This window comes from Dipodomys merriami, unplaced genomic scaffold, assembly GCF_024711535.1.
Source record: "Dipodomys merriami isolate MVZ:Mamm:240054 unplaced genomic scaffold, mDipMer1.0.p SCAF_128, whole genome shotgun sequence".
Taxonomy (NCBI): domain Eukaryota; kingdom Metazoa; phylum Chordata; class Mammalia; order Rodentia; family Heteromyidae; genus Dipodomys; species Dipodomys merriami.
This window is the reverse complement of record NW_027202582.1, coordinates 1,774,462-1,801,748: the sequence shown is the minus strand read 5'-3', so window position 1 is coordinate 1,801,748 and position 27,287 is coordinate 1,774,462. Positions and strand designations below refer to the sequence as shown.

Below are 27,287 nucleotides of genomic sequence, written 5' to 3'. Positions count from 1 at the left end.
AAAAAAAAAAAAAAAAAAAGAAGCTCTGGGACAGTGTGCAGGTCCTGAGTTCAAGCCCTGGGAATGGCAAACACACACACACACACACACACAAAATGAAATAGCCTGTAAAGCCCTGGGAATGGCAAACACACACACACACACACACACACACACACACACACACACACACACACACACACACACACACACACACACACACACACACACACACACACACACACACAATGAAATAGCCTGTAATCCCGGGACCACTGCTGCCGGGATTGTGGCCAAGAAATAAACAAGGCGCCACAGCAAAATAGTAAGCAGAATGGAATGTGGGCCTGTAGCCACTGAAAAATCAATCCATTTTAAACAAAACATGATTAGGAGGAATTAAAGCTTTGCCCTCTTCCCAGTCCTGGCACTTCTGCCTGCCCCTCCCTCTCAGGGCTGGGCCAATGTTCCCGGAGGCCAGCTAGGGATCACCAGCCCACGGCTGGCGCTTTCACAGCTGGGACAGGACCTGGTCCTAAGCAACGTAGCGTACCGCCCCTAGCAACCACTCACCTGCTTTTCCCTTTCTATTGGCCAGAAAATTTACTTTCTTTTTCTTATTGGTCCGCGTAACTTTATTGCAGCCAATCCGTGGCAGCCACGGGCCTCACTCCCACACAACGGGGCGGGGTGAAGGAAGCACGAAGGAGACACATTTCTGGGTTTTGCTTCCAGTGTCTCCCAGAGAGCACCGCGTTTATCAGACTACTGTGACCATCTCTGAAGCGAGACTCTGAAACTTATTTCCTTCTAGCCCTCAGTGAAGTCTGTCCCGTGCACGCGCTCCCCTCCGAGTGGCACGGCCCCCAGGACACTCCACCTTCCCGGCGCTGGAGTGCGGCTGGGCTGCGGCCACTCGGGGCGGGGACCGTACCAACTGTGGGGCACTCCGACGGGGCCGCCGGCGCTCCCTCGCCGTCCTCTGCCGCCCCAGTCTCTGGTCGCATCTCTTGCTCAGCCCCTCTCGGTGGACACGGACCCCTAAAGCGGCACGAAGGCGGCTGTTCCCGGCCCCACCTAGGGCGCGCTGGGCCAGCAACAGAAGACGGCTGCACTTGGTACGGCCCACGCCGCGCCCCGCGCCGCCGGAAGTGAGGTGTCTTACCCCCTAGCTTCCGGTTCGCAGGGGGTGGGGAGTGTTGTTAACCGGAGCGGCTGCCGCAGTCGCGGGGATTGAGCGGGCTCGCCGCGCTGGGCTCCTGGTGAGTGAGTCCTAGTCCGGCCCTGGTTGGGGTTGGGGTCGGGACCAAGACCTTCCCTTTGAGGTCACCGGGATCGGGTCACCCCCTTCGTCCCCCGCCTGCGCTCGGCCTGTCAGATGGCCGCAGATCGCCAGCGCCAGCGCGGCCGCCCTCCCGGAGGCCCAGCCCCGCCTGCGACTCTCGCAACTCCGGGCGCTCACAGGTGCGCGGTTGCGAGGACCGCCCGGGTCCTTCAGCCCCGCCACTGCACCCCGTCGATTGGCCGTTTCTACGGTGCCCCAAGTTGACACTGCCTCGGGGCTTGGGGGGGGACGTCAGGGTTCCAGGCTGACGTACCCCCACCCGCTCCCGAGGGGCGCGCGTCCGCGCCGACCCCCCCACCCCCCCGCACAGCTGTCACAGATGAAGCTGCGCCCCTTTGCGCCTCGGCTTCTCCCGGCCCAGGCCAAGCGTTCCCGCCTCTACAGCGCATTTTTGCTTTTGCCTCTCGCCCCAGCTCTTTTACTCGGTGGTCAGCGGTGGCAGTCCACCCGCGCCCCCCCCCCAATTGCTTTTTGTTTTCGCCTCCCTAGAGGATCATCTTGGCAGGGCAGCGTGAAAAGAGTCCTAGATTTAAAACAGGACTGATCCAGGTTCCAGGCCTTGTAGCAATGAGATCCCTTGACCCCTCTGAGCCTCAGTTTCTTGGCATATGGTGTCCCGGATCCGATGATTGCAAGATTCAATCTCCTTTTCTCCTATTGACGCTGTGCCAGGCACTGTATTCGGTTTGCGATCATTACATACATTTTCTTCTACATCTTTCCCACCCAATGCAGGTCTCCGGGCCAGGGCAATGTTCCGCACCGCAGTGATGATGGCGGCCAGCCTGGCACTGACCGGAGCCGTGGTGGCACATGCCTACTACCTCAAACACCAGTTCTACCCCACTGTGGTATACTTGACCAAGTCCAGCCCCAGCATGGCAGTGAGTTCAGGGCTCTGGGAGGGAGGATCGCCCTGGGAGGGAAGGAGGAGTCTGCCTGGGGCAGAGGTGGGGCTACATATCCGGTAAGTAGGTGGAGTAGTAGCCACTAGCTGTCTAACTTTTGAATGAACTGATGAGGATTTGGGGAGCAGAAAACAGAAAGTGACCTCAAACCATAGCCTTTCTCCACTCCTAGGTCCTGTATATACAGGCCTTTGTCCTTGTCTTCCTGTTGGGCAAGGTGATGGGCAAAGTGTTCTTTGGGCAGCTGAGGGCAGCAGAGATGGAGGTAAGGTGTCAGTGGCTGGCAGCAAAGGCGAGGGGCTGGGGACTGAGCAAACAATGTCTCGATTCTTCATCATCATCCCCTGTCCAACCCCCAGCACCTTTTGGAGCGTTCCTGGTATGCCGTCACGGAGACTTGTCTGGCCTTCACTGTCTTTCGGGATGACTTCAGTCCCCGCTTTGTCGCACTCTTCACTCTCCTCCTCTTTCTCAAATGTTTCCACTGGCTGGCAGAGGACCGGGTGGACTTTGTGAGTTGGGAGTGGCAGGCTTGGGATCCCTGTGGCTGGGTTGGGGAGGCAAGGTGAGCCTTGTCTTCCTAATACCCCCCCCCTCTGCCTCAGATGGAACGAAGCCCCAATATCTCCTGGCTCTTTCACTGCCGCATCGTCTGTGAGTGAGGCTCTCGGAGGGCGGGGGTCATAGCTGGAGGGAGGAGAGAAGCCATGGAATGTCAGCAGTGTACAGGCCTTTACCCCAGGGCCCGCGCTGCCCCTCAGCCCACAGCTGTACAGGAAAGATAATTTAGGGGTTAATTTGCATAGTCTCTTACTTGTTCCACTCAGCTCTCTGGACCCTCACTTCTATGCCTCCTGGGGCTGCCCTGATGTCCTACCCTGGGTAAAACTAGAGTTCCCAGAGGGCTGAATCTAGTGGAGTGTGCCCACCTGACTCGATGGTGGCGCCAGGGCCATGGTGGATTTGAGGTTGGCTGTTGTAGGGCAGGAAGTGGCTGTCAGGCCTTGGCTGACTCCACTCCCCCAACTCGGGGTTCCCCACAGCCCTTATGTTCCTCCTGGGTATCCTGGACTTCCTCTTCGTCAGCCATGCCTATCATAGCATCCTGACCCGGGGGGCCTCTGTGCAGCTGGTGTTTGGCTTTGAGGTAAAAGTGACTTGGGAGGTTGAGGGGACAAGCCTGAGGTAGCAGCGCATGTGCCCTGGGTGACCCAACAAACCCAACTGAGCACATGCCGCGTGGCCCCACCTGCGCTGGCAACCGTGGAGCCGTGGTCACTCTCACTCCTGGGTGATGGCTGGGGAGGGGGGCACAAAGAGGCTGATTCTGGGGAAACCTTGACTTGGGGTTCAGGAAGTCTTGCTGGAAGCTGGCATCAGAGCCAGCTCCAGATGGCTGGACTGCTAGGAATGCCATGTCCCAGGCCAGAGGAAGAGTGTTCTGTGACAGTTCACGTTTGCAGAGGGCTGATGTATGTCAGGTCTTGTGCCGGGCTCCTGACCTGCTTTTCTTAATTAGCAAGACATGGCTTTAATGAACAGTAGTTCTGTAGTCCGCTGATGAGCAAAGTGTAGTTGAGTGAGTTGTTTAAAGTAAACCTCCAAGTAGTGAGTGGAGGAGCCGAGGCCTCCTGCCATGCCTTCCGTGCCCAGGCCTGGTGCAGCAGCCTGGCTAACGCAAAGGGTGGGGGGGTTGGAGTTCACGTCTCCCTGTGTCCTCTCCAGTATGCCATCCTGATGACCATGGTGCTGACCATCTTCGTCAAGTACGTGTTGCACTCTGTGGACCTCCAGAGTGAGAACCCTTGGGATAATAAGGCTGTGTACATGCTCTACACAGAGCTCTTCACAGGTGAGGAGGGGGGGCAGGCCCTCTTCCCCTCCCCTGCCCAGCCCTCCCCCCCCCCCCCCCCAGTCTGCCTGCACAGCTCTGACCAGCTGCGCTCTACAGGCTTCATCAAGGTTCTGTTGTACATGGCCTTCATGACCATCATGATCAAGGTACACACCTTCCCACTCTTTGCCATCCGGCCCATGTACCTGGCCATGAGGTGAGTTTAGCTCTGATATTCCACTCCCCTGATCCTGTGTGTCGTCCCTCACCCCACTCCTGCCCCCATGTTTTCCTTCATTCATTGGCTGTGCTTTCTCCACATTCGCTGGCTGTGCTTTCAGGCAGTTCAAGAAAGCTGTGACAGATGCCATCATGTCTCGCCGAGCAATCCGCAACATGAACACACTGTAAGTGGGCTTGTCCCAGCTGCTCTCCCAACTCTGTCCCACACCCCCTTAGGCTCCCAGCTCTGGTCCTGACACAGCCCCCCTCCCCCGTATCCTAACCAGGTATCCGGATGCCACCCCTGAGGAACTCCAGGCAGTGGACAACGTCTGCATCATCTGCCGAGAAGAGATGGTGACTGGTGCCAAGAGACTGCCCTGCAACCACATCTTCCACACCAGGTGGGGGCGCGCCCCGGGGAGCCTGCCCGCCTGCACAGGCCCCTCGGGACCTGCTGACCGCTGCCTGGTCTTGACTCCCAGCTGCCTGCGCTCCTGGTTCCAGAGGCAGCAGACCTGCCCTACCTGCCGTATGGATGTCCTACGGGCATCACTGCCAGCCCAGTCACCACCGCCCCCTGAGCCTGCGGACCAGGGGCCACCCCCAGCCCCCCACCCCCCACCACTCCTGCCCCAGCCCCCTAACTGTGAGTGTCTCCTCATGCCACTGGGGAACTAACTGGTGGCCCTGGGTTGGGTGTGGAAGATGCTGGGTAATGGAATCTCTGTCCTCCAGAAGCTCAGTCGGCACAGGGAGGGGTGAACGCATGAGGAATAGATACGCACAGTTGCTGTGGTCCATGAGCTCCAGGCCCCACAGGAGTAGAGGCCAAAGCTCCTGTAGCCAATCCTGCCTGGGAGTGGGGTCTCCGCAGCTCAGCCCCGTCTCACCACCCTCTCCTCTCTCTGCAGTCCCCCAGGGCCTCCTGCCTCCTTTTCCTCCAGGCATGTTCCCACTGTGGCCACCCATGGGCCCCTTTCCGCCAGTCCCGCCTCCCCCGAGCTCAGGCGAGGCTGTGGCCCCGCCCTCCACCAGTGCAGGTGAGCCTTTGCCACACTTCGGCAGCGGGGGGTGTGGCAGGGATGAAGAGGGGCCCCACAGCACGTTAACTTCTGCTCTTTGGCAGCCCTTTCTCGGCCCAGTGGAGCAACCACAAGCACAGCTGCTGGTTCGGCCCCTGCACCTGGCTCCGCCCCCGCCCCCGAAGCTGGCCCCGCCCCTGGCTTCCCATTCCCTCCTCCCTGGATGGGTATGCCCCTGCCTCCACCCTTCGGTAAGCTGGGCCACTCTGGGATGTATTTGGGGGTAAAGCATCAGCTGAGCCCAGGCAGCCCAGACTTAAGTTTCCACCTTTCTCCAGCCTTCCCGCCCATGCCTGTACCCCCCGCGGGCTTTGCGGGGCTGACCCCGGAGGAGCTGCGGGCTCTGGAGGGCCACGAGCGCCAGCACCTGGAGGCCCGGCTGCAGAGCCTGCGCAACATCCACACGCTGCTGGACGCGGCCATGCTGCAGATCAATCAGTACCTCACCGTGCTGGCCTCCCTGGGGTACGTCTGCATGGAAGAATGGGGGTGGCGCTGCCAAGAACCGTCTCCAGCAACCATACTTACTGAGTTTGTCCTTAACACCTGCTGACTCAGGTCCCCTACCTACAGCACAGCTGAGTGCTCTTGATTAGAGCTGACTGGAGCTCTCTTATGTTTTCTAAACTCGAATTATTCCTTGCCTTTTTTTTTTTTTTTTTTGGGTCCGGTCGTGGGGCCTGAACTCTGGGCCTGGGCGCTGTCCCTCAGCAGTTCAGCTCAAGGCTAGCACTCTACCACTTGAGCCACAGTACCACTTCCGGCTTTTTTCTTTTTGCTTATGTGGTGCTGAGGAATCGAACCCAGGGCCCTGAGCATGCAAGGCAAACGCTCTACCACTGAGCCACCTTCCCAGCCCTGCCTTTTTTTTTTTTTAATTTGTCAGTCGTGGGGCTTGAACTCTGGGCCTGGGCACTGTCCCTGTGCTCTTCAGCTCAAGACTAGCACTATACCACTTAAGCCACAGCGCCACTGCTGATTTTCTGGTGGTTAAGTGGAGATAAGAATCTCATGGACTTTCTTTCCCAGGCTGGCTTTGAACTGCTATCCTCAGATCTCAGCCTCCTAAGTAGTTAGGATTACAGATGTGAGCCACCAGTGCCCCGCTTAGTCCTTGCTTTTGTGGCTCTGACTCCTCCCTTAACATCCTCCTGATGCTGGGATTGTCCCTGAACTTGGAGATAGGCTGGCCCAGGTTCCAGTGCCAGTCCCACTGCTCACTTGCTCTATGGCCTCCTTTACCTTACTGGTACAGGAGTCCTACTTCCTAGACCTAGGTGACACATACAAAGCACTGGCACCCAGCAGGGGCTGCACAGGCCTAGAAGGACACTGGAGACTGATGGGAGTGCTGATGTTCCCAGGGGGAGGCTGCAGGATAGCAGGGGACCTGTCCACAGTCTGAGGCTGCAAGAGATTTATAATCCAAGTGCTGGCAGTCACTCGGCTCTTGGATTGGCCCCATCTGCGACTCCATTCCACACTCAAGTGCATCTGTGCTCACTGGAGCCCCAGGGGTACTGTGCTAAACACAAGGGCAGAATCCTCTATCTGGGCCCTTGTCCTCTCTTACCAGGCCCCCCAGGCCTGCCACTGTCAGCCCCACCGAAGAGACAGCCTCAACAGCGGTTACTGCTACGTCCTCTGCCAGCAACCCCAGCTCTGAGGCTCCCCCTCCACCCCCAGAAGCCTCCCCACCAGCCTCTGAAATGGAAAAGCCTCCGGGTAGGTGTGATCAACTTCTGAGGGGATGGGCTGTGGCCTTCTCAGGGTTCCATTCCTAACCTCTGCCCCCAGCTCCTGAGACAGTGGGTGCCGAGGAGCTGCCTGAGGATGGAGAGCCTGATGCTGCCGAGCTCCGCCGGCGCCGCCTGCAGAAGCTGGAGGCCCCCGTTGCCCACTGACACTGCCCCGGCCCCGGCCCCGGCCCTGCCCCCGCTCTCTTGAGCAACCCTCGCTGGAACACGTCCTGCCACCAAGTGCCAGCTCCCTCTCTGTGTGCACCAGGGAGTAGTAACCCCAGCTCTGAGGAAGAAGTGGGGGGCATCCCAAGGCCCAGTGGAAAGAGGTTGGCCTGGCTGAGAGCTGGCGCCCTCGGAGCCCCAGGAGGCCATGGGGACCGTGGGCAGTCCCAGGCTTCCTCTCCACTGTCCAGCCCTGAAGTCTGCTAGGGCTGGGAAGGCAAAAGGCTTGGCCTCTGAGAAGCCCTCTTCTCCACCATCCCCCCCCTCCTGGGAGGAGGGGCAGCCCCTCCGGGCCCTACTTGTGTGTGTGGGGTCACGCTGCGTGCTGAACAGTATTAGCTCCCATTTCCAAGTGTGGACCCCAGAGGGGCTGGAGGCAGGTCAGGAGCTAGCCCCTGCCCCCCTGCCAAGAGTGGTACCGATCCTCTTCTCACCCCAGTCTCCCCCAGAAGCCCCTTTGTGATGGTGGCTGTGCCCCCTATGCCCTGTGGCATTTCCACGTCTTACTGGCAACCACACAACTCAGGGAAAGGAGTGCCTGGGGGTAGGGGGGCAGGCGGGCAGCACTGAGGGACCCCGCTCCGCCCCTCACCCAGGCCCCTTTCCCCTGCAGCTTCTCAGCTGGGACTGACAGTCTCACCCAGCAGCCACTGCCCAGCCACATGGGCTGAGGGCCAGTGCGCTGCTCCTTAACCACTGCGACCCTGGAACTCAAGGAAGATCACTCCTGACCTGCAGACCTGCTCTCCAGTTCAGGACTGAAACTGCTTCCTGACCTAGTGGCTTTTGGCTTAAATTTTGTCTTTAGAATCTGAATGCTTGACCCCAGGAAGGAGGTGCCGGAGCGGGGTTCCTGCTCTACAGTCAGTTCACAACAGGCTCTGGGCCAGGCAGGGACCACAGGAGCCAAGGCCTCTGCCCAGCCCAGTCTTTCTTCCCCTTGGTTTTGTGTTACAAGAGTTGCTGGAGACAGTTTCAGATGATTTATTTAATTTGTAAATATTGTACAAATTTTAATAGCTTAAATTGTATATACAGCCAAATAAAAACTTGCATTAACGACCGGTGGGACTTGTGTCTAGGATCCAGGCCAGGCTCCTCTTCCTTGCCCAGGCTGTAGACTTGAGAATGGCCCCAATCTTCAGGAGGGAGGATGCTGTTGTGGGTCCACAACTAGGAAGACTTGACTGCTTTACATATGGAGAAACTGAGCCCCAGAGAACTTCAAGGCCCTCTGCCTTAGGTTAGAGATAAGTAGGGTAGCCAGGAGCCAAACCCTGTCTTAGCTGCTTGGATGGAGGAGTGGGAGTGGGAACTCCGGGCTTAGGCGGCTGTGGCTCTGAGGGTGGAACAAGTGTGAAGTCTAGTTGGTGCCGAGTGGGAAGGATGGACGGCAAGGGTGTAAAGGACCTGCACCTTCACCCTCCCACCTGCAAACCTCTGTCCAGCCTGGATTCTAGGTCAGCAGCCTTGACAGGATGGCCTTGGGCTGGGCTCTCAGAAGCACCAAGATGCCCCCTTGTGGCCAGGCCAGCCCAAAGCAAATCATTTAACTTGTGGCAATGTAAACCTGGTCAGGCAAACAACTCTGGTCTGGAATGGAGCAGGGACCTCTCCAGGGGCTGACATTCTGTGCTTCCTCTTCTCCAACACTGCTTTTGGAACTTTGAGATGCTACTCAGGACCCTGTGACCACAACCTCCACCAGACCGAGTCTGGCCTACAGCAAGCGCTGGGAAAGATCTCAGTGAACCCCAGGAAGGCTAAAAGATGTGCCCTATGTGTGGTTTAATCTGTAAACCCTCCCTAAACAGGGTGGGGCAACTGCTTCCACCAGATGATAATCCCTAGAATCTGAACAGCTAAATCCAAGGAATCCGAAGAAACAAGCCACTATGAGTGGAAGGACAGCAGCTAATGCCCTCCCAACTAGCTTGAGAATGGTTTTTCCTGGTGGGTCTCCCATGCTAGTCAACTCTCTCCCAGTGGACCCTTGTATGGAGGAGTCTGATTTCTCCCTTATTCAATCAAGGCCTGACTTACCTAAAGCCTTTCAGCCTCACACTGGGATCAGCCCGAGCCCGTAGCCCTGGTCTTTATGTCCTGTTCCCAAAGGCTCCAATGTCCCATTCCCTCCTCCTGAGGTCCCCTGGCCTCCAGCCACACAGGTTGCTCAGTGGGGCTCAGAAGCCCTTCTCAAGAAGCCAGGTTTTAAGTTGCTCATCAAAGTAGCCCTTGACCCGCAGAGTACCTGTCACCTCATTAACCTGGGTGACTGGTTTCTTCCCCAGCAGTGGGCTCAAAAAATCTTCTACATCCTTCTGCAGAGCCTAGGGAAAGAGGTGTCAGGCTTAGTTAATAATCCTTCCTTTCCAGCAGCCTCCTATCCCTTTAGCTCCCAGACAGTGAGAACGAGACTCTAACCTACCTACCCTACCCACTTACCCAGATGTCCCCTTCCACCTTCCGGATCACAGTCATCTGGCGATTACCATGTGTGATGTCCCTGTAGACAGGAATGTTGTACATCCGGGAGCGCCGCACAAAATAAGGCAGGTTGGGTGGGGGGTCTGTGATAGGGAATAACAGTGATAAGCCAATTTGTTCTAGACTCCACCTCACTTAGCCAAGGACTTTTCCCTCACAAAATTCCCCTCTGCATCCAATTAGACCAGCCACCCTGACTTCAAGTCAAGGTAACTAACTCTTCTTTCCTTGTCAAACGAAACTGTGCATCATGGTACCTTCAAGGTCCTACAAAGGACCTGTGACCAAGTAGGTACTCAAGAAAAAAATGGAGTCATGCCAGGCGCTGGTGGGCTCACAGCTGTAATCCTAGCTACACAGAAGGCTGAGATCTAAGGATGATGGTTTGAAGCCAGGTAACCCTCATCTCCAACTAACCACCCAAAATCCAGAAGTGGAGCTGTTGCTTGAGCAGTAGAGTGCTAGCCTTGAGCAAAAGAGCTAAGGGACAGTGCCCAGGCCCTGAGTTCAAGCACCAGGACTGGCATGCACGCGCACACACACAATCAGAGCATAACTCCTTGTGTCTTTGGGTTCCCTCTGGGGCCAATCTTTGTCCTTTTCAATTAAAAACAATTTCTGGAACAAAGGGATACACGTGTAAAAGCAGTAGGCACCTATTTGCTGGGCTCTACCCTAAGTGGTTCATGCGCTGAATGGATTATCTTCAATTTGCTTAAATTGAACTTGGAAGCTTAGTGACTTAAGAGCTCACCAACAGGGCTGGGAAGATGGCTCAGTGGTAGAGCGCTTGCCTTGCATGCCTGAGGCCCTGGGTTCGATTCCTCAGCACCACATAAGCAAAAAGAAAAAAGCCGGAAGTGGCACTGTGGCTCAAGTGGTAGAGTGCTAGCCTTGAGCTGAAGAGCTGAGGGACAGCACCCAGGCCCAGAGTTCAGGCCCCACGACCGGACCCAAAAAAAAAAAAAAAAAAAAGAGCTCACCAACAGTGTAGAGTAGAGCCAGAGCCAAATTCAAGCATACAACTGCCTGACTTGCAAGTTGTGTTCTCAATAAAGGTAACATGTTGTGCTGAGTGTAAAGGGAAGTCTTATCTCTTTTTTTTTTTTTTTTTGGGTCCGGTCGTGGGGCCTGAACTCTGGGCCTGGGCACTGTCCCTCAGCTTTTCAGCTCAAGGTGAGCGCTCTACCACTTGAGCCACAGCACCACTTCCGGCTTTTTTCTTTTTGCTTATGTGGTGCTGAGGAATCGAACCCAGGGCCTCAGGCATGCAAGGCAAGCGCTCTACCACTGAGCCACCTTCCCAGCCCGGAAGTCTTGTTTCTATGATTTACTTTCTCCCATATGGAAACATTCCCATGCTACTAGCTTGAGATACACGGCCATTAGTAGAGGGGTCTACTCTTGAGTCATTCCTTGGACATAAGACAATGCTACCCTTAAAACATCTCAAATATGGTGGGTGCTGGTGGCTCATGCCTAGCTACTAAGGAGGCTGAGATCTGAGGATCTGAGGTAAGTCTGTGAGACTATATTTTTTTTTTCGGTCATGGGGCTTGAACCCTGGGCTTGGGTGCTGTCTCTCAGCAATTCAGTTTAAGGGGTGTGCTCTATCACTTGAGCTACAGTGCCACTTTGGTTTTCTGAGTGGTTTATTGGAGACAAGAGTCTCACGACTTTCCTGCCCAGGCTGGCTTTGAACCGCGGTCCTCAGATCTCAGCCTCCTGAGTAGCTAGAATTACAGGCATGAGCCACCTGCGCCCCACATGGAGCTCCACTTTTTGTGTATAATTCAAATAGTAGAGTACCAGCCTTGATCAAAAGAACTGAGGAACAGCATTCACACCCTGAGTCCAAACCCCAGTCCTGCCTGGCTGTCTGTGAGTCTCATCTCCAATTAACTACCAGAAAACCAGATGTGGCGCTGTGGCTGAAGTGGTAGAATACTTGCCTTGAGCTAAAGAGCTCACTCAGAGACAGCACACCCAGGACCAGAGTTCAAGCCCCACAACTGACAAAAAAAATTAAAAAAAAAAAAAAGATCTCAATATGCCACACTATTCACAATAGCCAAGATAGGAAAACAATCCAGATGCCCCACAATAGATATTCATCCAAAAAACATGGTACCTACAATGGAATTTTACACAGGCATTAGAAAGGATAAAATAATGTTGTAGGGAGCCGAGGCGAGACTCCGCCCACTTGGTGCTTGGCGGGACGCCTGGGCTGTGCGCGTGCACGAGCCAGGTAGAGTTCCCAGCCAATCCCATGACACCTGGTGACGGTGAAAGGCAGGCGACCAACAATAGAAAGACCCGCGTTCCGATTCTCATATATAAGCAGCTGTGTTTCGGGTGCACGCTCTCTCGCGCCCAAGCTCTCCTACAACTAAAAGGCTCTCCAATAAAGCGTGATCTGAGAAGACTCCTGGTGTGGTGGTCGTTTTTCCTCGCTGGTCGAGTAGACGGTCACTACATAATGTCATTCACAGGGAAATGGATAGAACTAGAACAAATCATGTTGAGTGATGTAAGCTAAGATCAAAGAGACAACCAACGCATGTTCTCCCTGATATGCTGAAGTTAGATTTAAAACACAATGGGATATGACAAATTATACAGGATTCTAGACACTCACAGTGAGACCAAAAGAGGGTAGTCTTAGGAGAAAATCATCAAGTTGTAATACCAAAGTGCCTGTTTATATATAAAATAATATACACATACTGAAACAGAACTCCAAAGGTAAGGAAACAAAGGATGTTTTCTTAATTTGTCTGTTTTCTAATGACTCTGTTTTTTTTTTTGTCGGTCATGGGGCCTGAACACTGGGCCTGGGCTCCGTCCCTGAGCTCTTCAGCTTAAGACTAGTGCTCTACCACTTGAGCCAGAGTGCCACTTCTGGCTTTTTCTGCTTATGTGGTGCTGAGGAATCAAACCCAGGGCCTCATGTATGCAAGGCAAGTACTCTACCACTGAGCCACCTTCCCAGGCGCCCCCCCCCTTTTTTTTTTGCCAGTTCTGGGGCTTGAACTCAAAAGCTTGGGCACTGACCTGAGCTTCTTTCTGCTCAGGGCTAGCACTCTACCACTAGAGCCACAGCACCACTTCTGGCTTTTTCTGTTTATGTGGTACTGAGGAATCGAACTCAGGGCTTCATGCCATGCTAGGCAAGCACTCTACCACTTAGCCACATTCCCAGCTTTACTCTGTATTTTTTAATTTTTTTTTTTTGTTGTTGTTGGTTGTGGGGCTTGAACTCTGGGCCTCAGCACTGTCCCTCAGCTCTTCAGCTCAAGGCAAGTGCTCTACCACTTGAGCCAGAGCGTCACTTCCAGTTTTCTGGTGGTTTATTGGAAGATAAACGTCTCACGGAGTTTCCTGCCCAGGCTGGCTCTGAACCAAGATCCTCAGATCTCAACCTCCTAAGTACAGGCCTGAGCCACCAGCACCAGGCTGACTATATTCTTTACCTTGTATATACAGTGTATACATGTGCACAACTGAGGGAAGGTGGGGGGAGGGGACAGTATAAGACAGGTGAAAAAGTGCAGCAGCAGAGCCCACTGGACATTGATGAGAGTGAACCATGCAACTCGTGGGCAGAGATAGAGGGCAGGGAAGGGGAGAGAATGAGGGAACAGATGATACTATGTAAAAGAAAGAAAATATACTTATTACCTGAGGTATGTAAAGGTAACCCCGCTGTATACCACCTCTTAAACAATACTTTTTTTTTAAAGAGAGATCTCAATATGGGTACAGGATTCACGGTAGTTTCTAAAGACTCAGTAAGGACAAGCTGAAAACAGGAAGAGAATGCTTCTTCAAACTATCCCCATTACCCAGCTTACCTCTGGGAGGCTGCCAGCCACTGGGCGTGGGATAATGTTCATGTTTGGGCGGCTTTGGGATGCTGGTAGGGGGTAAGAGGCGCTCCACAAACCGGTACTCATCTGCAGACTCCACAAAGCTGGGGTAATCAGGAGGCTTCTGGGTCTGGCTCTGAGACAACAAACCATCTCTTCGTTAATTTTCCCTATGTAGACAAGGGACACACACACACACACACACACACACACACACACACACACACACACACACACACACACACACACACACACACACACACACACACACACACACACACACACACACACACACACACACACACACACACACACACACACTATGGTCATTTTTCATTTAAAGGTTTTCCTCTGAGCATTCTATGGAAACTTTCTAGTTCTGCATTCGGCACTTAAACCACTCCTAATTCTCTCATCCCCCCAGCCAGAGAACATCAGTAACTCTCTTCAGTTCTGACCCACCCAGGCTGTCCTGCTGCAGCTACATTTCCACACCGCACTCCCCAAGTGTCTGTCCCAAGGCTGTCCCCTTGTGGCCTCCCACTCTGGGCGCTACTCTGGAGATAAGGGAGCCAAATAAGAAGCCCCCACCACCACCACCATGAAAGGACGTGGATTTAGAAACTGCAGTGAGTAACTGAGAGCCCTCTGCCATCATCAGCTCCGAGCCCCGCGTTCTCACCAGCTGCCTTAGTCCGCAGCCTCGTTGGATGTCGGTTCTTCTCCAGACCCACAGCACAGACCTGACCCTGGCCGCCGCCATCTTGGACTGCCCCAGCCTTTGGCTACCTTTCTGCGCGCGCAACCCGCTTGGCCCCACCCTTCCCGAGGGCCGCGCCCGAGGCGAGAGAACGCCAGCGCGAAGCGTAAAGGGGCGGGGCCAGAACGGCAGTGGGCGGTACAAATAGAGGAGGCCGTACAGTCGCTCCGCAGTGACGAGCTACGCAACCGGCTCTCAGCACGCCTGCGCACCGCGCTCCTTCCTCTTTCTCGACTCCATCTTCACGGTAGCGGCCGCTGGTCCCGGGGTTCTGGTAAGGCTTGCACGGCGGGTGGATCTGGAGGGCTTTGGTAGCTGGCTGGCCGCGGGGTGGGTCCGAGGGCGTTGGGGAGATCAAGGAAGAAGGGGTCCTTTGTGGCTCTGGCCTTTCTGGACCTCCCCGTGGGCCCGGCGTTCCACACGTGAGGCCCCCGCGTCTCCCTCGCCTCCGACGGGTCGACCTCCGCTTCCTCCCCGGGCACCTCTTCCCTTCTTTCACAGCTTTCTTTTTTTATTTTCGTAGTCGCCAATATGCAGCTGTTTGTCCGCGCCCAGGAGCTCCACACCCTTGAGGTGACCGGCCAGGAGACGATCGCTCAGATCAAGGTTCGTGCGCCCTGCTCGCGGTACTCCGCCGCCCGTGCCCGCCCTGCTGCCCCGCGAAGAGACTCGGTATATTTCTTTATTTACCTATTTATCTCTATGTCTTGGCTTATAGGCTCGTGTGGCCTCCCTGGAGGGTATCGTCCCGGAAGATCAGGTCCTGCTCCTGGCAGGCACGCCACTGGAGGATGACGCTACCCTCGGCCAGTGTGGGGTGGAGGCCCTCGCTACCCTACAGATAGTCGGCCGCCTGCTTGGAGGTGAGTGGGGAAAGGAGTGTTTTGGTTTTCTTTTCTTGGAAATTCCTGGTGGGTGAAAACATTTCGTTGCTCAATGTCCGGTGGTAGAGCAGAGTATTTTCCAGGCCAGACTAAACCAGAGTGTAACTGCGCCTCAATCCCTTACCAGACCTTTGTCTTTAGAAGTCTGAGATGAGGAAAGTGATTATGGTGGGTGGTGGCTTGACTTTTGTGGCTTTCCACTTTCCCCACCATAGGTAAAGTCCATGGATCCTTGGCCCGTGCTGGAAAAGTGAGAGGTCAGACTCCCAAGGTGAGTGGATTATTTGAACTTTGTGTTTTGTGTTTTTCTTTCAAAATAGTAAGACTCTGGTCTCCTGTATGTGTATACTTTTTCCCTTGGAAAAGGGAGTCTGAGGGAAAGGATCCTAGCATAGCAGAAGTCACCCGAGGCCTAATCCATCCTTCCTTTTGCCAGGTGGCCAAACAGGAGAAGAAGAAGAAGAAGACTGGCCGGGCCAAGAGGCGGATGCAGTACAACCGACGCTTTGTCAATGTTGTGCCCACCTTTGGCAAGAAGAAGGGCCCCAATGCAAACTCTTAAGTCCTATGTAATCTTGGCTTTCTGTAATAAAGCTACTTCATCCACGCAGCTTGTTTTATCTTTATTTGCAGAGCCATGGGGTAAAGGGAGCTATGTATGTTTCTAGGCTGGCGGTGTGTTCCCTAGAACAATGAGACAAGCAAAAAACCTTAGATTTGAGGGAAATGGACATCAGTAGAGGTGGGGTTATCCCCATCCTAAGCAACTTTGTCCCCAAGTCCTTTTTATCTTCTTGCCAAAGAAAATAGTCTTGGAGTAAAGGCTGGTTTGGGAGCAAAGTGGATTTGGGTGGATGTCTGTTACACAGGAGCATGGTATGCCTCTCTTGTCACTTCATTACACTGGCACAGAGGTGAGGGATGCCATTGTTTGTACTTTTAAATATCTGGCCCTGGGCTGGGAAGATGGCTCAGTGGTAGAGTGCTTGCTTTTTATGCATGAGGCCCTAGGTTCAATTCCTCAGCACCACATACACAGAAAAAGCCAGAAGTGGCACTGTGGCTCAAGTGGTAGAGATGAAGCTCTTCAGCCTTGAGCTGAAGAGCTGAGGGACAGCACCCAGGCCCAGAGTTCAGGCCCACAACTGACAAAAAATAAAAATTAAAAATAAATATCTGGCCTTGGTAACCTAATCACAGCCCCGACAGTCATTGATTGGTTTATGGTTCCTCTCTAGCAGCATATTTGAACTTCATATATTGTCATGTAATGTTAATGAATCTGCTGGTTCTTGGGATGCAGTATATTAAAGTTAACAAAAGCCTTTAGGCTCTGGACTTGAATTGCTGAGTTTAGAGCCTCCATGTTTTGCTTTTGTCTGGCTCTCACCTTGAACCACTAATACCTGTCTGCCATTTGAGGATTAAAGTATGTAAAATGCTTAGGTAAGCACTTAGCACAGTGCAGATGTGTGCAAGTATTGGCTAACTTACTTATTTTTTGCCAGTCCTGGGGGCCATGAACTCAGGCCCTAAGCACTGTCCCTGAGCTTCTGTTGAAAGCTAGCACTCTTCCACTTGAGCTACAGTGCTACTTCTGGCTTTTTTCTAATTATGTGGTAGTGAGGAATCGAACCCAGGGCTTCATGCATGCTAGGTGAGCACTCTACCACTAAGCCACATTCCCAGCCCTGGCTTTCATAGTGTTAAAAGAAAAAAGAAAAGGATGGCTCCTAGCTTTTTGTGAGGAAGGTTGAGTTTGAACTCTATCTCAACCTCGCTGGGCTAACATTTAACCCCACTCAAGTCCTGCTTTCTTGTTTTTTTTTTTTTGGGGGGGGGGGTTTGGTCGTGAGGCATTGAACTCCGGCTGGGCACTGTCTCTGAGCTCTTCTGCTCAAGGCAAGGACATCAACACTTTGAGTCACAGCTGCACTTCTTTTTCTGTGTGGTTAATTGGAGATGAATCTCATGGGTTCTTTTCTGCCCCAGGCTGGCATCCTCCTGAGTAGCTAGGATTACAGGTGTGAGCCACTGGTGCCTGGCTGTTTACCTTTTTTTTTGGTAAGGGAAAGAAAAAACTAGATGAAAGTTTTGGGCCTCAAGTACATAAAGCAGTTTTGGATTGGCTTTCTTTTCTTTCTTTTTTTTTTTTTTTTTGTTGGTCGTGGGGCTTGAACTCTGGGCTTGGGCACTGTCCCTCAGCTCTTCAGCTCAAGGCCAGCGCTCTACCACTTGAGCTACAGCGCCACTTCTGGTTTTCTGGTGGTTTATTGGAGATAGGAGTCTCACGGTCTCTCCTGCCCCGGCTGGCTTTGAACCGCGATCCTCAGATCTCAGCCTCCTGAGTAGCTAGGATTACAGGCGTGAGCCACCAGCGCCCGGCTGGCTTTCTTTTCAAGGAGAAGCCACTAAGGATAAAACTTGATTTAAAAAAAACCACCCCAAGCCGGGCGCTGGTGGCTCACGCCTGTAATCCTAGCTACTCAGGAGGCTGAGATCTGAGGATCGCGGTTCAAAGCCAGCCCGGGCAGGAGAGACCGTGAGACTCCTATCTCCAATAAACCACCAGAAAACCGGAAGTGGCGCTGTAGCTCAAGTGGTAGAGCGCTCGCCTTGAGCTGAAGAGCTGAGGGACAACGCCCAGGCCCAGAGTTCAAGCCCCACGACCGACAAAAAAAAAAAAAAAAAAAAAAAAAAACCACCCCAGGGGCTAGGAAGGTGGCTCAGTGGTAGAGCGTTTGCCTTGCATGCCTGAGGCCCTGGGTTCGATTCCTTAGCACCACATAAGCAAAACTAAAAAAAGCCGGAAGTGGCGCTGTGCTCAAATGGTAGAGCGTTAGCCTTGAGCTGAAGAGCTAAGGGACAGTGCCCAGGCCCAGAGTTCAGGCCCCACGACCGGACCCAAAAAAACAAAAAAAAATACCCAATCATACATTACCTAGAGAAGGAATTGCAGGGCTGAGAAGGTGGCTTAGTAGTAAGAGTGCTTGCCTTGCATACATGAAGCCCTGGGTTCATTCCTTAGCACCATATAAGCAGAAAAAGCCAGAAGTGGCGCTGTGACTCAAGTGGTAGAGCGCTAGCCTTGAGCTGAAGAGCTGAAGGACAGCGCCCAGGCCCAGAGTTCAGGCCCCATGACCGACAAAAAAAAAAAGGAATTGCAAAGGGAGCAAAAGTGATGTTTGGAGTGGGTACAAAACCTGCATGATCTTGTCAGTGATTTGTCTTAGTCCATTTTCCGTTGCTCTGAATGTTTTAAAGAAAAGTTTTATTTTGTCTTAGTTACTTAACAGACCCTCCAGACAAACCATTAATCCATTAATGGATTTGTACCTTAAGGCAGAACCACCTCTCAATAGGGATTGTTTCTATATGAGGATTTGTGGGGGTTTCTTGTTTCCTGTATGTTCTATTACACCCTCCTCTTCCCCTTCTTCCCACCTTCCCTCCTTTAGTCCCTCCCTCCATTCCTCCCTCCTTCTCTTTCCTTCCTTCCTTTTTTTTTTTTGTCGGTTGTGGGGCTTGAACTCTGGGCTTGGGTGCTGTCCCTGTGCTCTTCAGCTCAAGGCGATTGCTCCACCGCTTGAGCTACAGTGCCACTTCTGGTTTTCTAGTGGTTTATTGGAGATAAGAGTCTCACGGACTTTACTGCCCTGGCTGGCTTTGAACAGCGATCCTCAGATCTCAGCCTCCTGAGTAGCTAGGATTACAGGCGTGAGCTACTGGCACTGGCTCCTTCCTATTTATGTGTAGCCTAGGCTGGCCTGTCTTCCAACTTGAGATCCTTTTGCCTTGGTTATCTAAATGCTGGAGTTACAGGTGGGTGCCATTACAGCTATGCTTGTCTCAATATTAGTGTCCCTGAACACATTTACACAACAGCAGGGGCAAAGTCCAATGTCCAATTGCACAAGAGTCATGAAAAGGATTTGTGAGAGACTAATGGGATCTGACTTGTAATCTAATTTTTGTTTTTGGTTTTGTTTTTTTTCTTTTTGGTGCTGGGAATCAAACTGACCTATAAACAGACTAGGCAATCCCTATACCACCAAATAACATCCAACCTTGTGATCTAATGTTTCTGGAAGGTTAGAAGGGAAAAGAGGCAAGGGCATAAAATCTAGATAAAGGGGGCCCTTTGTGGGGGACATAAAGATGGTCTTCAAAGCCATTTAATTCCAGTAGGGAAAGAGATGATCTGTATCAAGATAAATACAAATGTGGGGTTGGATGTGTTCAGAGTCCAAGTACCAGGTACTTGAGTACTCAAGGAGTCCAAGTACCAGGACTTACATAATTAGATGCAATGAATAAACACACTTAATGGTACTTAGCAGAGTTGTTTGTGGCTCATTATCATGGGGGAGGGGGGAGGGGGGTCTGTGGGGCTTGAACTCAGGGCCTAGGCATTGTCCCTAAGTTTTTTTGCTCAACGCTAGCACTCTACCATGGTACTGAGCCTCAGTACCATTTCTGGTTCTCTGGGGATTGTTGATAAGAATCTCAGGGTGGCTTTGAACCACGATCCTCAGATCTCAGGCTCCTGAGTAAGATTACAGGCGTGAGCCACCCGTGCCTGGCTTGGTTCATTGTCTTCACTGCACCTCAAGACTTCTGCACCTCCTTAGGCTATCTCCTCTTTTGATCCTCTTTGAAGAGTTCTTGACCCTTAATATGGAGTCTACATTGAACAGAGTTAGACAGACAATGGTAATGAAGATAAATTTGGAGAATATCAAACAGCTCAGATATGAAACACTGCTTTGTTCTGAAGGAGGTAATACTAGGCCAGATGTCCTCATCTAGGTCTTTTTTTCACTCTAATTGCCCCCTTTGCGGGATCCCCCCTCTTTTTTTTTTTTTTGTCAGGCTTGAACTCTGGGCCTGGGCGCTGTCCCTCAGCTCTTCAGCTCAAGGTGAGTGCTCTAACACTTGAGTCACAGCACCACTTCTGGTTTTCTGGTGGTTTATTGGAGATAGTCTCATGGGCTTTCCTGCTCAGGGTGGCTTTGAACCGTGATCCTCAGATCTCAGCCTCCTGAGTAGGTAGGATTACAGGCGTGAGCCACGGGCACCCGGCATTCCTTTTTTTTTTTTTTTTTTTTTTTCTGGAGCTTGAACTCGAGGCTAGTGCTCTAGCATTTGAACCACAGCACCACTTCCGGCTTTTTCCTGTTTATGCGGTACTGAGGAATCGAACCCAGGGCTTCATGCATGTGAGGCAAGCACTCTACCACTAAACCACATTCCCAGCCCTCGAACTGCCCCTCAATTTTGTCTATATTCTCTACTAGACAATGAATGGCTGCTCTACAGCGCGGGGAACTCATCCTCCAAACACCTGCGGCGCCGTGTGCCCAGAGTATTAGCATGCACACTGATTTCTGCCGCAGCTTTCTAGTGCAAGACCGCTGGCTGGTTGTTTTCAGTCCGTCTGGGGCCCCGGTTTCCCGCAGGTACTAAAGCGTGAGCGGGCACCCACGAATCGCTGGCCTCCACAGCTTCCAGCCACCCCACCCGGCCTGGCTTGCGTTCTTATGTCACTACCGGCTTCTGCGCCTGCCCGATGCACTGCTTGACTTCCGGGTATGGGCGGGAATTGCGGGGAAGCCTCGCGATGTTTGTCGAGTTCATGCCCCATTATTGGGCCACTGAAGGAGCGGAAGTAACCTTCGCGGCGCCGGAAGTGGCTGAGCCGCGGCGTGTGTGCGCCCGCTCCCACCACGCTGCTCCTGTTGCCATGGAGCCGGGCGGGCCCTGCGGATTTTGTCCGGCCGGGGCGGCCCAGCCAGCGCGCTACACCTGCCCTCGCTGCAACGTGCCCTACTGCTCGCTGCGCTGCTACCGGGCGCATGGCGCCTGTGCCGAGGGCTTCTACCGCGACCAGGTGCTGGGAGAGCTCCGCGGCCGCAACGCCTCGCCCAGCCGCCTGGCGGGCGCCCTACGCCGGCTGCGTGAGCAACGCGAGACGGAGGACGAGCTCGAGGCAGCAGGCCCGCGCTCAGGCTCGGCTCCCGGAGGCCTCTCGGGACTCTGGGAACAGCTGGCGCCCGCCGAGAAGGCGGCCTTCGAGCGGCTGCTGAGCCGCGGCGAGGCCGGACGGCTGCTTCCTCCCTGGCGGCCGTGGTGGTGGAGCCGCGGGGCCGCGCCGCGGCTTCTGGAAGAGCTGGATGGTGCGCCTGCGGCGCCGGAGTCCGGGAAGGATGCCACCGCCGAGGAGCCGGTTCCTGGAGACGGCCCGGGGGCCCGCCCGCCCGCAGTGCCCGCCCGCATCCCCGCGCTGGCTAGCCTGAGCCGCGGCCCGGTGTCGCCACTCGTGCGCTTCCAGCTGCCCAACGTGCTGTTCGCGTATGCGCACGCGCTCGCCCTGTATCATGGCGGAGACGACGCGCTGCTGCTCTCGGACCTCTGTGCCACGCTTCTGGATGTTTCTGGAGCCCTGGGCGCCCAACAAGTCTTCGCCTCTACGGAGGAAGCCCTACAAGCCGCAGCCCATGTCCTAGAAGCGGGCGAGCACCCACCCGGTCCCCTGGGTACTCGGGGTGCTATGCAAGAGGCTGCTCGCATCCTGTTGGGCGAGGGTCCGGCCAACCAGAAAGGCTACACATTGGCAGCCCTCGGACACCTGGTGCAGGCCCTGGGCCGGGCCCGGAAATTAGCTGTGGCCAGCGAAGATCGAGAGCGCCTCTATCGGGCTCGGAAGAAGTGCCAGTTCCTGTTGGCCTGGACCAACGAAAATGAGGCCGCCCTCACACCGCTGGCTCTAGATTGCACCGGAGCCTACCGTGCCCATGCCATGGCAGCTGAAGAAGTGGCAGCCCTTACTGGGGAGCTGGAGCGGCTTTGGGGAGGCCCCATGCCACCTGCCCCAAGGACTCTGATCGAGGAGCTCCCTGGCTGAATTAAAGACTCTGGTCATTAATAAAGCTGTGACTGGACTGCCCACATTAGCAGTGCCCATTTCTGAGTAGCAGACTCGAGGGCCCCAAAACCACCTACCAGTGCCTCTAGGCTGATCCGGCAGCCATGAATACCGTAGCCCTAGAATGGGAAAGAAGCACACAAGTGTTCCAGACATTTATCTGAAGGGGGAAAAGTGTCTCTGTGGGCACTGCCTTCATCTCCTTGCTCCAGAACCATCTCTTCTCAGGCTGAGCTCCCCTGAGGCTGCTGGTATGGCTCAGACCAGGTTGGGTACAGGCCCTTAAGCCACGTGTCTTGGGAGAAGGTGCGCTGGTGGACAGCTGAACTCCCTCCTCAGTAGATGTAGGGCACAATGCGGTAAGGAACACGCTGGCAGTACTCGTGCCAAGCCCGACCATACTTCCTCAGGCACTGCTGCTCATCCCGGGCCTCTCTGTGCACCAGCAGTGCAGTGAAGTAGAGGATATAGAAGTAGGGCAGCAAGTGGGACACCCCTGTAAGGAAGGAGTTCTGTGACCCTCTAGCCAGCACCCCGTGTCACCATGGTTTCACAGAGCATCAAGGTCTATGATGAGGTGCACAGGACTAGGTTGGCATTGGAGTCTGCTGCCCCCTCCTCTCCTCCCTCCTCCTTCCTCACTTCCCCTAGTTGATTACTCCACTGTGACTTTCCCAGGCCAGGCCTCCTGTGGTTACCATGCCACCCTGAGCATACCTATCCAGGCGACTCACCACAGGGCAAGGACCAGGCCAGAGACATGATGAGGTCTCCAAGGTAATTGGGGTGGCGCACCATACCCCACCACCCAGACACCAGCAGTTTCCGCCCTGTGGCTGTAGGAATGGTCTCAAGGCCTGGGGAAAGATAGGTAAGGGAGTAGGGAGCCCCAGAAAGCCCTGCCACCCCACACCTTTCATAGCTCCCAAGAAACCCAGCTCACCAGCCACACTAGGATCAGAAGGATTCTTCCGGAAAGTGTTTTTCTGAGAATTAGCCCTTCGGAAGATGTAGTAACCGACAGCTGAGGGAGGGGAGGAGAGGATGAGCACTTGGTTAGAGATGAGAGCCTTTACCTGACCCTGATCATCCAGGCTGTCCACAGTCCAGGTTCCGAGTGACACCCAGGACCCAACTCCCAGCTTTGGAGAAGCACCTGACCTCAGCACCTGAATGAAGTGAGAAGCGGAGGGGAGGAGGGATGGGCCCAACCTGCTGCCCTTCCTGACTGACCATTGATGAGGCAGATGAGCAAGGCCATGGGCAACTCCAGGCTCTGTGGGTGGTACAGCAAGAACTGGGCCTGCAGACTGTAGGTGAAAGGTACCCAGGCTAGGTCCCCAAAGGCTAACATGAAGCCAAAGCCGTCGTGTGTGATGTCCATGGTGGTGAGGACAGCCTCCTGCAGGGACAGGACCCAGATACACTGGTTTACTCTGGGGAGGTCCTCAAATGCCCTTCCTGGCCTCCCTGGCTCAGCCTAACCTCACCTCATACCAGAGGGCATCACTCACATACAGCAACTGGAAGCCATTGACCAGCCACATGGCCAGTGACGGGCTCCCCCGCAGCTCCGCTTCCCTCAGCAGCAGGGCTAGGTTGATGAGGACCTGAGGGATTGGGAGAAAGACTGTCGTCTCCACACAGGTGCCAGCCTCTCAGCTGTCCCTGTTAATCACTCTCCCGGCCCAGGCCCTGTACCCAGGGAAGTGGGCTAGGACTGTAAGTTAAAACTCTTAAGGTTGTGTTGTTGTTTGTGGGGTTTGAACTCAGGCACTGGGCTGGGCATGGTTCCTGAGTTTTTCTGCTCAAGGTGAGTGCTCCCACTTTGAGCTACAGCTCCACTTCTGATTTTCTGGTGGTTAACTGGAGATAAGAGTCTCACAGACTTTCCTGCCCAGGCTGGCTTTGAACTGTGATCCTCAGATCTCAGTCTCCTAAGTAGGATTGCAGGCACAAGCCACTAGTGCCCAGCTAAAACTCCTAGTTTTGAACCTGAGCTTTTCACTTGAGCTAGTTGCTTATCCTCTCCAGAGCCACTGCCATGTGGAAAATGGAGACTGTTTGGGACAAGGACTCTGAGATAAGGTGTACAAAGGACTAATGGTTAGATGGGAACTAGCCAATAACTAAGCTTGGTGATGTTATTTAAATGGCTCCTTTTAGCTAGGTGCTGGTGGCTCATGCCTGAAATCTTAGTTATTCAAGAGGCTGGGACTTAGAGGATCATGGCACAAAGCCAGCTCAGGCAAGAAATGGGAGACATTTCCAATTCACCACCACCATGTCAGGCTAGACACATATTTCAAATGGTAGAGCACCCATTGTAAGTGAATGAATACAAAGCCCTGTGTTCAAGCTCTGGTACCAGCACAAGGGGGCAGAGGGGGGGAGGGCGAGGATTACCTCTTCTTGTTCTCTTAATAGTCTTGGGAGAAAGTTTTTGTTCTATCCCATTTCACCAGTGAGTGTAGAAATATAATGACTGTGGGGTCAGGACCCACATCTTGGTAGAGCCTAATATGGGGGCATACTTAAGATTAGTTGGAGGTAAGAGTCTCTAATTTATCTGCCCAAGCTGGCTTAGGACCTCTATCCTCAGATCTCAGCTTCCCCAGCAGCTAGGATTATAACCAGTACCTTGTTAATTAAATCATTTTAATTAAAAAAAAAGACAATTCCCAAATCCATGGTGAATCCTTGGCAGTCTTGCCTCAAGATGAAGTCATCCAAGGTGAAAGTTGGGACTTTGCTCAAGAGTTCTCTCAGCAGGGGCTGGGAAGGTGGCTCAGTGGTAGAGTGCTTGCCTTGCATGCATGAGGCCCTGGGTTCAATTCCTCAGCACCACATTAGCAAAAAGAAAAAAAGCCGGAAGTGGCGCTGTGGCTCAAGTGGTAGAGCGCTAGCCTTGAGCTGAAGAGCTGAGGAACAGTGCTCAGCCCAGGCCCAGAGTTCAGACCCCCCCCCAAAAAAAAGCGTTCTCTCAGCAGTCTTGGCCAGCAGCCCATCAAAGAATACAGATGGAGTGTTTATCATGGCTCCAGTGACAACAGGCTGCTAAACCTGACTATGAGGTCTAGGTTCTTCAATGACCTGACCTTGAAGTAGCACACTTTCACTATCTTTGAAATGGACTTTGCATGTTGAAACCAGCTTGCACTCCCTACATTTTCCTGCTTAGTTTCCCCACACGACCCGTCTTCTGTCTTCCCTGTATTTCTGCTCTGGTGGTGTGGGGTATGGAATCTGGGGACCTAGTACATGCTAGGCAAGTGTTCTACCACTGAACTGCACCCCCCCCCATGTATATTTTGCTGGTTTTGGTCTTTTCCCACTAAAATGAAGGGTTGATAAGGCATTTCTCTCTCACTTGGCTAGAACAATGTCAAAACCATGCATTGTGTGGGGAATGACTAATGGTTGTCCTCTGCACAACTGTCACCCTGCCCTGTGCCCGCACCCTATCCCTCTCCTGGCAGCCACTCAAGCCCAGCATACCCAGGCCATGAGGCCAGGCCGAAGCTCGCAGAAGTACTTGAAGTCAAAGGAACAGATTCGAGGGTTGAGCTCCCGTCCCAGGAAAATGTCATAAATCAGGTTACCTGGAGAAGAAGAGGGTGAAGGTGCAGGCAGGTGCACCCTTCTGTCTCACTCCCACCCCACCCGAACCCCTCTCACCTGTGTTTCCCCCAGGTGCCAGGACTGAGGCAGGGGCAACCAGAGCCTTCATATAGAGGAGGAGGCTGAAGATGAAGGCAGTGAGGGTGGCCGCAAACGCCAAGGGCAGGAGCATGTCTGTGAGCGCCCCCAGGGGCAGCCCCGCTGACACCCCCACACTGACCAACAGGGCGGTCACCACCAGCGCCTGGAAGCCTGAACCCCAGCACAGAGTGAGCCCTGGGGCTCTTGAACCTTGCCCCTCCCCCTGAATCCCAACACACATAGCCCAAAGCTCAAGTGGGTCACACTCAGCCTTCAGAGGGCATCCAGCTCCTTGCGAAGTACCAGCTAACAGGGATGGGGCATTGAGATACTCGTCTTTCCAGGACGTAAAAGAGACCCTCTAAGGGAGCTTGGGGTTGGGGGCAAGGCTCCCTGGACTTCCCTGCAAGAACTGGAAACCTCACCCCACCAGGGCAACTCCCAATGCAAGGGAGGGACCCCTCAGGCACCGTTAATGGGGTAGAGCAGACGACTCTTGTCCTTCAGTTCCAGCCCCTTGGCCATCTGCGGGCACAAAGGAGGGGTGCGGTGAGGGCTGGGGCTCCTTCTCCCGGGCGAGGCCCCGCCCCCGCCCGAGCCGTTAGACCGGCGCACACCTTGCGCGCCGGCAGCAGGTAGAGCGCCGCCTGCAGGCCGAGCCAGGCGAGCAGCAGCAGCAGCGCCCGCGGGCTCCACAGCTCCGCCAGTGCAGGCAGGCTCGGGGGCGGGCCCAGCAGGCGCGCTGGGCCCGAGCGGGCCGCCAGGAGCAGGTGGAACATGGTGGCGGGCAGCAGCACCATCAGCGCCGCCGCGCCTGCGGAGGGGTTCGCGGAATCACGGCTCGGCCTGGGCCGACCTCACAAGGTCCTCAGTCGCCTGCCTGGGTATCCCCTTGCCAGCCCCTCTCCCTTCCTCCTCGCCCCCCCTGTGCAGACAGCTTCCCTGCAAACCCGCCTCTCCCGAAGCCTTCCACCCTCAGATCCTGCCCATTGCTCCATTACCCAGGGGGCCCCCGAATTCCAGTGGGGCTTGGGGGCCCTGAGGAGTCATGGTTTCCGCTGCGCTGGGAAGCAGGGGCTCACAGAAGTCGATCAAGGGGAGGCGGCCCGTTCCATCCGCTCATGGGAGAGACAACGCGGAGGAATCGGAGGAATCGCGCGCCGGCCTGCACCTGTCTCAGAACAGCTGGACAGCAATAGCGTCGCTCCACCCGAGAGCTTAGATGGACACGCCCCCTACCCATCCTGGGCCCAGTGTAGCAGCCAATCGGCGCCCGGGGCGGGCCCTGCAGGGCGCCTCAGAAGCCTATCGCGACGTCCC

General features: G+C 54.3%; 5 protein-coding genes across 7 annotated transcripts; 3 read left to right on the top strand and 2 right to left on the bottom strand.

Annotated features, from left to right (window-relative positions):
- The first annotated feature begins 1,014 nt into the window (after positions 1 to 1,014).
- LOC138824291 (E3 ubiquitin-protein ligase synoviolin) lies at positions 1,015 to 8,400 on the top strand. 2 transcript variants are annotated; one of them, XM_070018074.1, is made up of 16 exons: positions 1,015 to 1,097; positions 2,060 to 2,208; positions 2,405 to 2,497; positions 2,592 to 2,744; positions 2,838 to 2,886; positions 3,276 to 3,379; positions 3,958 to 4,084; positions 4,184 to 4,283; positions 4,408 to 4,473; positions 4,576 to 4,692; positions 4,774 to 4,937; positions 5,203 to 5,331; positions 5,418 to 5,564; positions 5,652 to 5,838; positions 6,950 to 7,098; positions 7,171 to 8,400. In XM_070018074.1, the coding sequence occupies exons 2-16, from the start codon at positions 2,077 to 2,079 to the stop codon at positions 7,275 to 7,277; spliced, it is 1,824 nt and encodes a 607-aa protein (XP_069874175.1). In that variant the 5' UTR covers positions 1,015 to 1,097; positions 2,060 to 2,076; the 3' UTR covers positions 7,278 to 8,400. The 2 variants fall into 2 exon arrangements, with proteins under 2 accessions (XP_069874175.1, XP_069874174.1); XM_070018073.1 differs by lacking the exon at positions 1,015 to 1,097 and adding an exon at positions 1,163 to 1,241.
- Positions 8,308 to 14,484, bottom strand: LOC138824292 (large ribosomal subunit protein mL49-like). The gene is made up of 4 exons (XM_070018075.1): positions 14,379 to 14,484; positions 13,682 to 13,832; positions 9,783 to 9,907; positions 8,308 to 9,667 (listed from the first exon to the last, which is right to left on the bottom strand). The coding sequence occupies exons 1-4, from the start codon at positions 14,457 to 14,459 to the stop codon at positions 9,521 to 9,523; spliced, it is 504 nt and encodes a 167-aa protein (XP_069874176.1). The 5' UTR covers positions 14,460 to 14,484; the 3' UTR covers positions 8,308 to 9,520.
- A 138-nt stretch (positions 14,485 to 14,622) lies between these two features.
- LOC138824293 (ubiquitin-like FUBI-ribosomal protein eS30 fusion protein) lies at positions 14,623 to 15,950 on the top strand. Its single transcript, XM_070018076.1, has 5 exons — positions 14,623 to 14,730; positions 14,980 to 15,062; positions 15,175 to 15,319; positions 15,556 to 15,611; positions 15,777 to 15,950. The coding sequence occupies exons 2-5, from the start codon at positions 14,988 to 14,990 to the stop codon at positions 15,900 to 15,902; spliced, it is 402 nt and encodes a 133-aa protein (XP_069874177.1). The 5' UTR covers positions 14,623 to 14,730; positions 14,980 to 14,987; the 3' UTR covers positions 15,903 to 15,950.
- A 5,085-nt stretch (positions 15,951 to 21,035) lies between these two features.
- Positions 21,036 to 22,290, top strand: LOC138824288 (zinc finger HIT domain-containing protein 2-like). Its single transcript, XM_070018067.1, has one exon. The coding sequence runs from the start codon at positions 21,084 to 21,086 to the stop codon at positions 22,242 to 22,244; it is 1,161 nt and encodes a 386-aa protein (XP_069874168.1). The 5' UTR covers positions 21,036 to 21,083; the 3' UTR covers positions 22,245 to 22,290.
- Positions 22,291 to 22,409: 119 nt separating this feature from the next.
- On the bottom strand, positions 22,410 to 27,232 carry LOC138824287 (delta(14)-sterol reductase TM7SF2-like). 2 transcript variants are annotated; one of them, XM_070018065.1, is made up of 10 exons: positions 26,969 to 27,232; positions 26,585 to 26,781; positions 26,438 to 26,492; positions 25,944 to 26,138; positions 25,764 to 25,867; positions 23,756 to 23,875; positions 23,499 to 23,667; positions 23,209 to 23,289; positions 23,000 to 23,122; positions 22,410 to 22,761 (listed from the first exon to the last, which is right to left on the bottom strand). In XM_070018065.1, exons 1-10 carry the CDS (start codon positions 27,015 to 27,017, stop codon positions 22,601 to 22,603), a joined length of 1,254 nt encoding a protein of 417 aa, XP_069874166.1. In that variant the 5' UTR covers positions 27,018 to 27,232; the 3' UTR covers positions 22,410 to 22,600. The 2 variants fall into 2 exon arrangements, with proteins under 2 accessions (XP_069874166.1, XP_069874167.1); XM_070018066.1 differs by having other exon boundaries at positions 23,780 to 23,875.
- Positions 27,233 to 27,287: the final 55 nt, after the last annotated feature.

Excerpts from the sequence above, each read along its gene's own strand:
- LOC138824291 (XM_070018074.1), top strand. The coding sequence starts at position 2,077 with ATGTTCCGCACCGCAGTGATGATGGCGGCCAGCCTGGCACTGACCGGA. Across the intron at positions 3,380-3,957 it reads AGCTGGTGTTTGGCTTTGAG|TATGCCATCCTGATGACCAT; the intron begins GTAAAAGTGACT and ends TGTCCTCTCCAG. Across the intron at positions 4,474-4,575 it reads ATCCGCAACATGAACACACT|GTATCCGGATGCCACCCCTG; the intron begins GTAAGTGGGCTT and ends TATCCTAACCAG.
- LOC138824292 (XM_070018075.1), bottom strand. The coding sequence starts at position 14,459 with ATGGCGGCGGCCAGGGTCAGGTCTGTGCTGTGGGTCTGGAGAAGAACC. Across the intron at positions 13,833-14,378 it reads GCTGCGGACTAAGGCAGCTG|AGCCAGACCCAGAAGCCTCC; the intron begins GTGAGAACGCGG and ends TTGTTGTCTCAG. Across the intron at positions 9,668-9,782 it reads AGGTGGAAGGGGACATCTGG|GCTCTGCAGAAGGATGTAGA; the intron begins GTAAGTGGGTAG and ends CTCTTTCCCTAG.
- LOC138824293 (XM_070018076.1), top strand. The coding sequence starts at position 14,988 with ATGCAGCTGTTTGTCCGCGCCCAGGAGCTCCACACCCTTGAGGTGACC. Across the intron at positions 15,320-15,555 it reads AGTCGGCCGCCTGCTTGGAG|GTAAAGTCCATGGATCCTTG; the intron begins GTGAGTGGGGAA and ends TCCCCACCATAG. Across the intron at positions 15,612-15,776 it reads TGAGAGGTCAGACTCCCAAG|GTGGCCAAACAGGAGAAGAA; the intron begins GTGAGTGGATTA and ends TCCTTTTGCCAG.
- LOC138824288 (XM_070018067.1), top strand. The coding sequence starts at position 21,084 with ATGGAGCCGGGCGGGCCCTGCGGATTTTGTCCGGCCGGGGCGGCCCAG.
- LOC138824287 (XM_070018065.1), bottom strand. The coding sequence starts at position 27,017 with ATGACTCCTCAGGGCCCCCAAGCCCCACTGGAATTCGGGGGCCCCCTG. Across the intron at positions 23,876-25,763 it reads GGCCTGGCCTCATGGCCTGG|GTCCTCATCAACCTAGCCCT; the intron begins GTATGCTGGGCT and ends CCAATCCCTCAG. Across the intron at positions 23,668-23,755 it reads GTGATGCCCTCTGGTATGAG|GAGGCTGTCCTCACCACCAT; the intron begins GTGAGGTTAGGC and ends CTGTCCCTGCAG.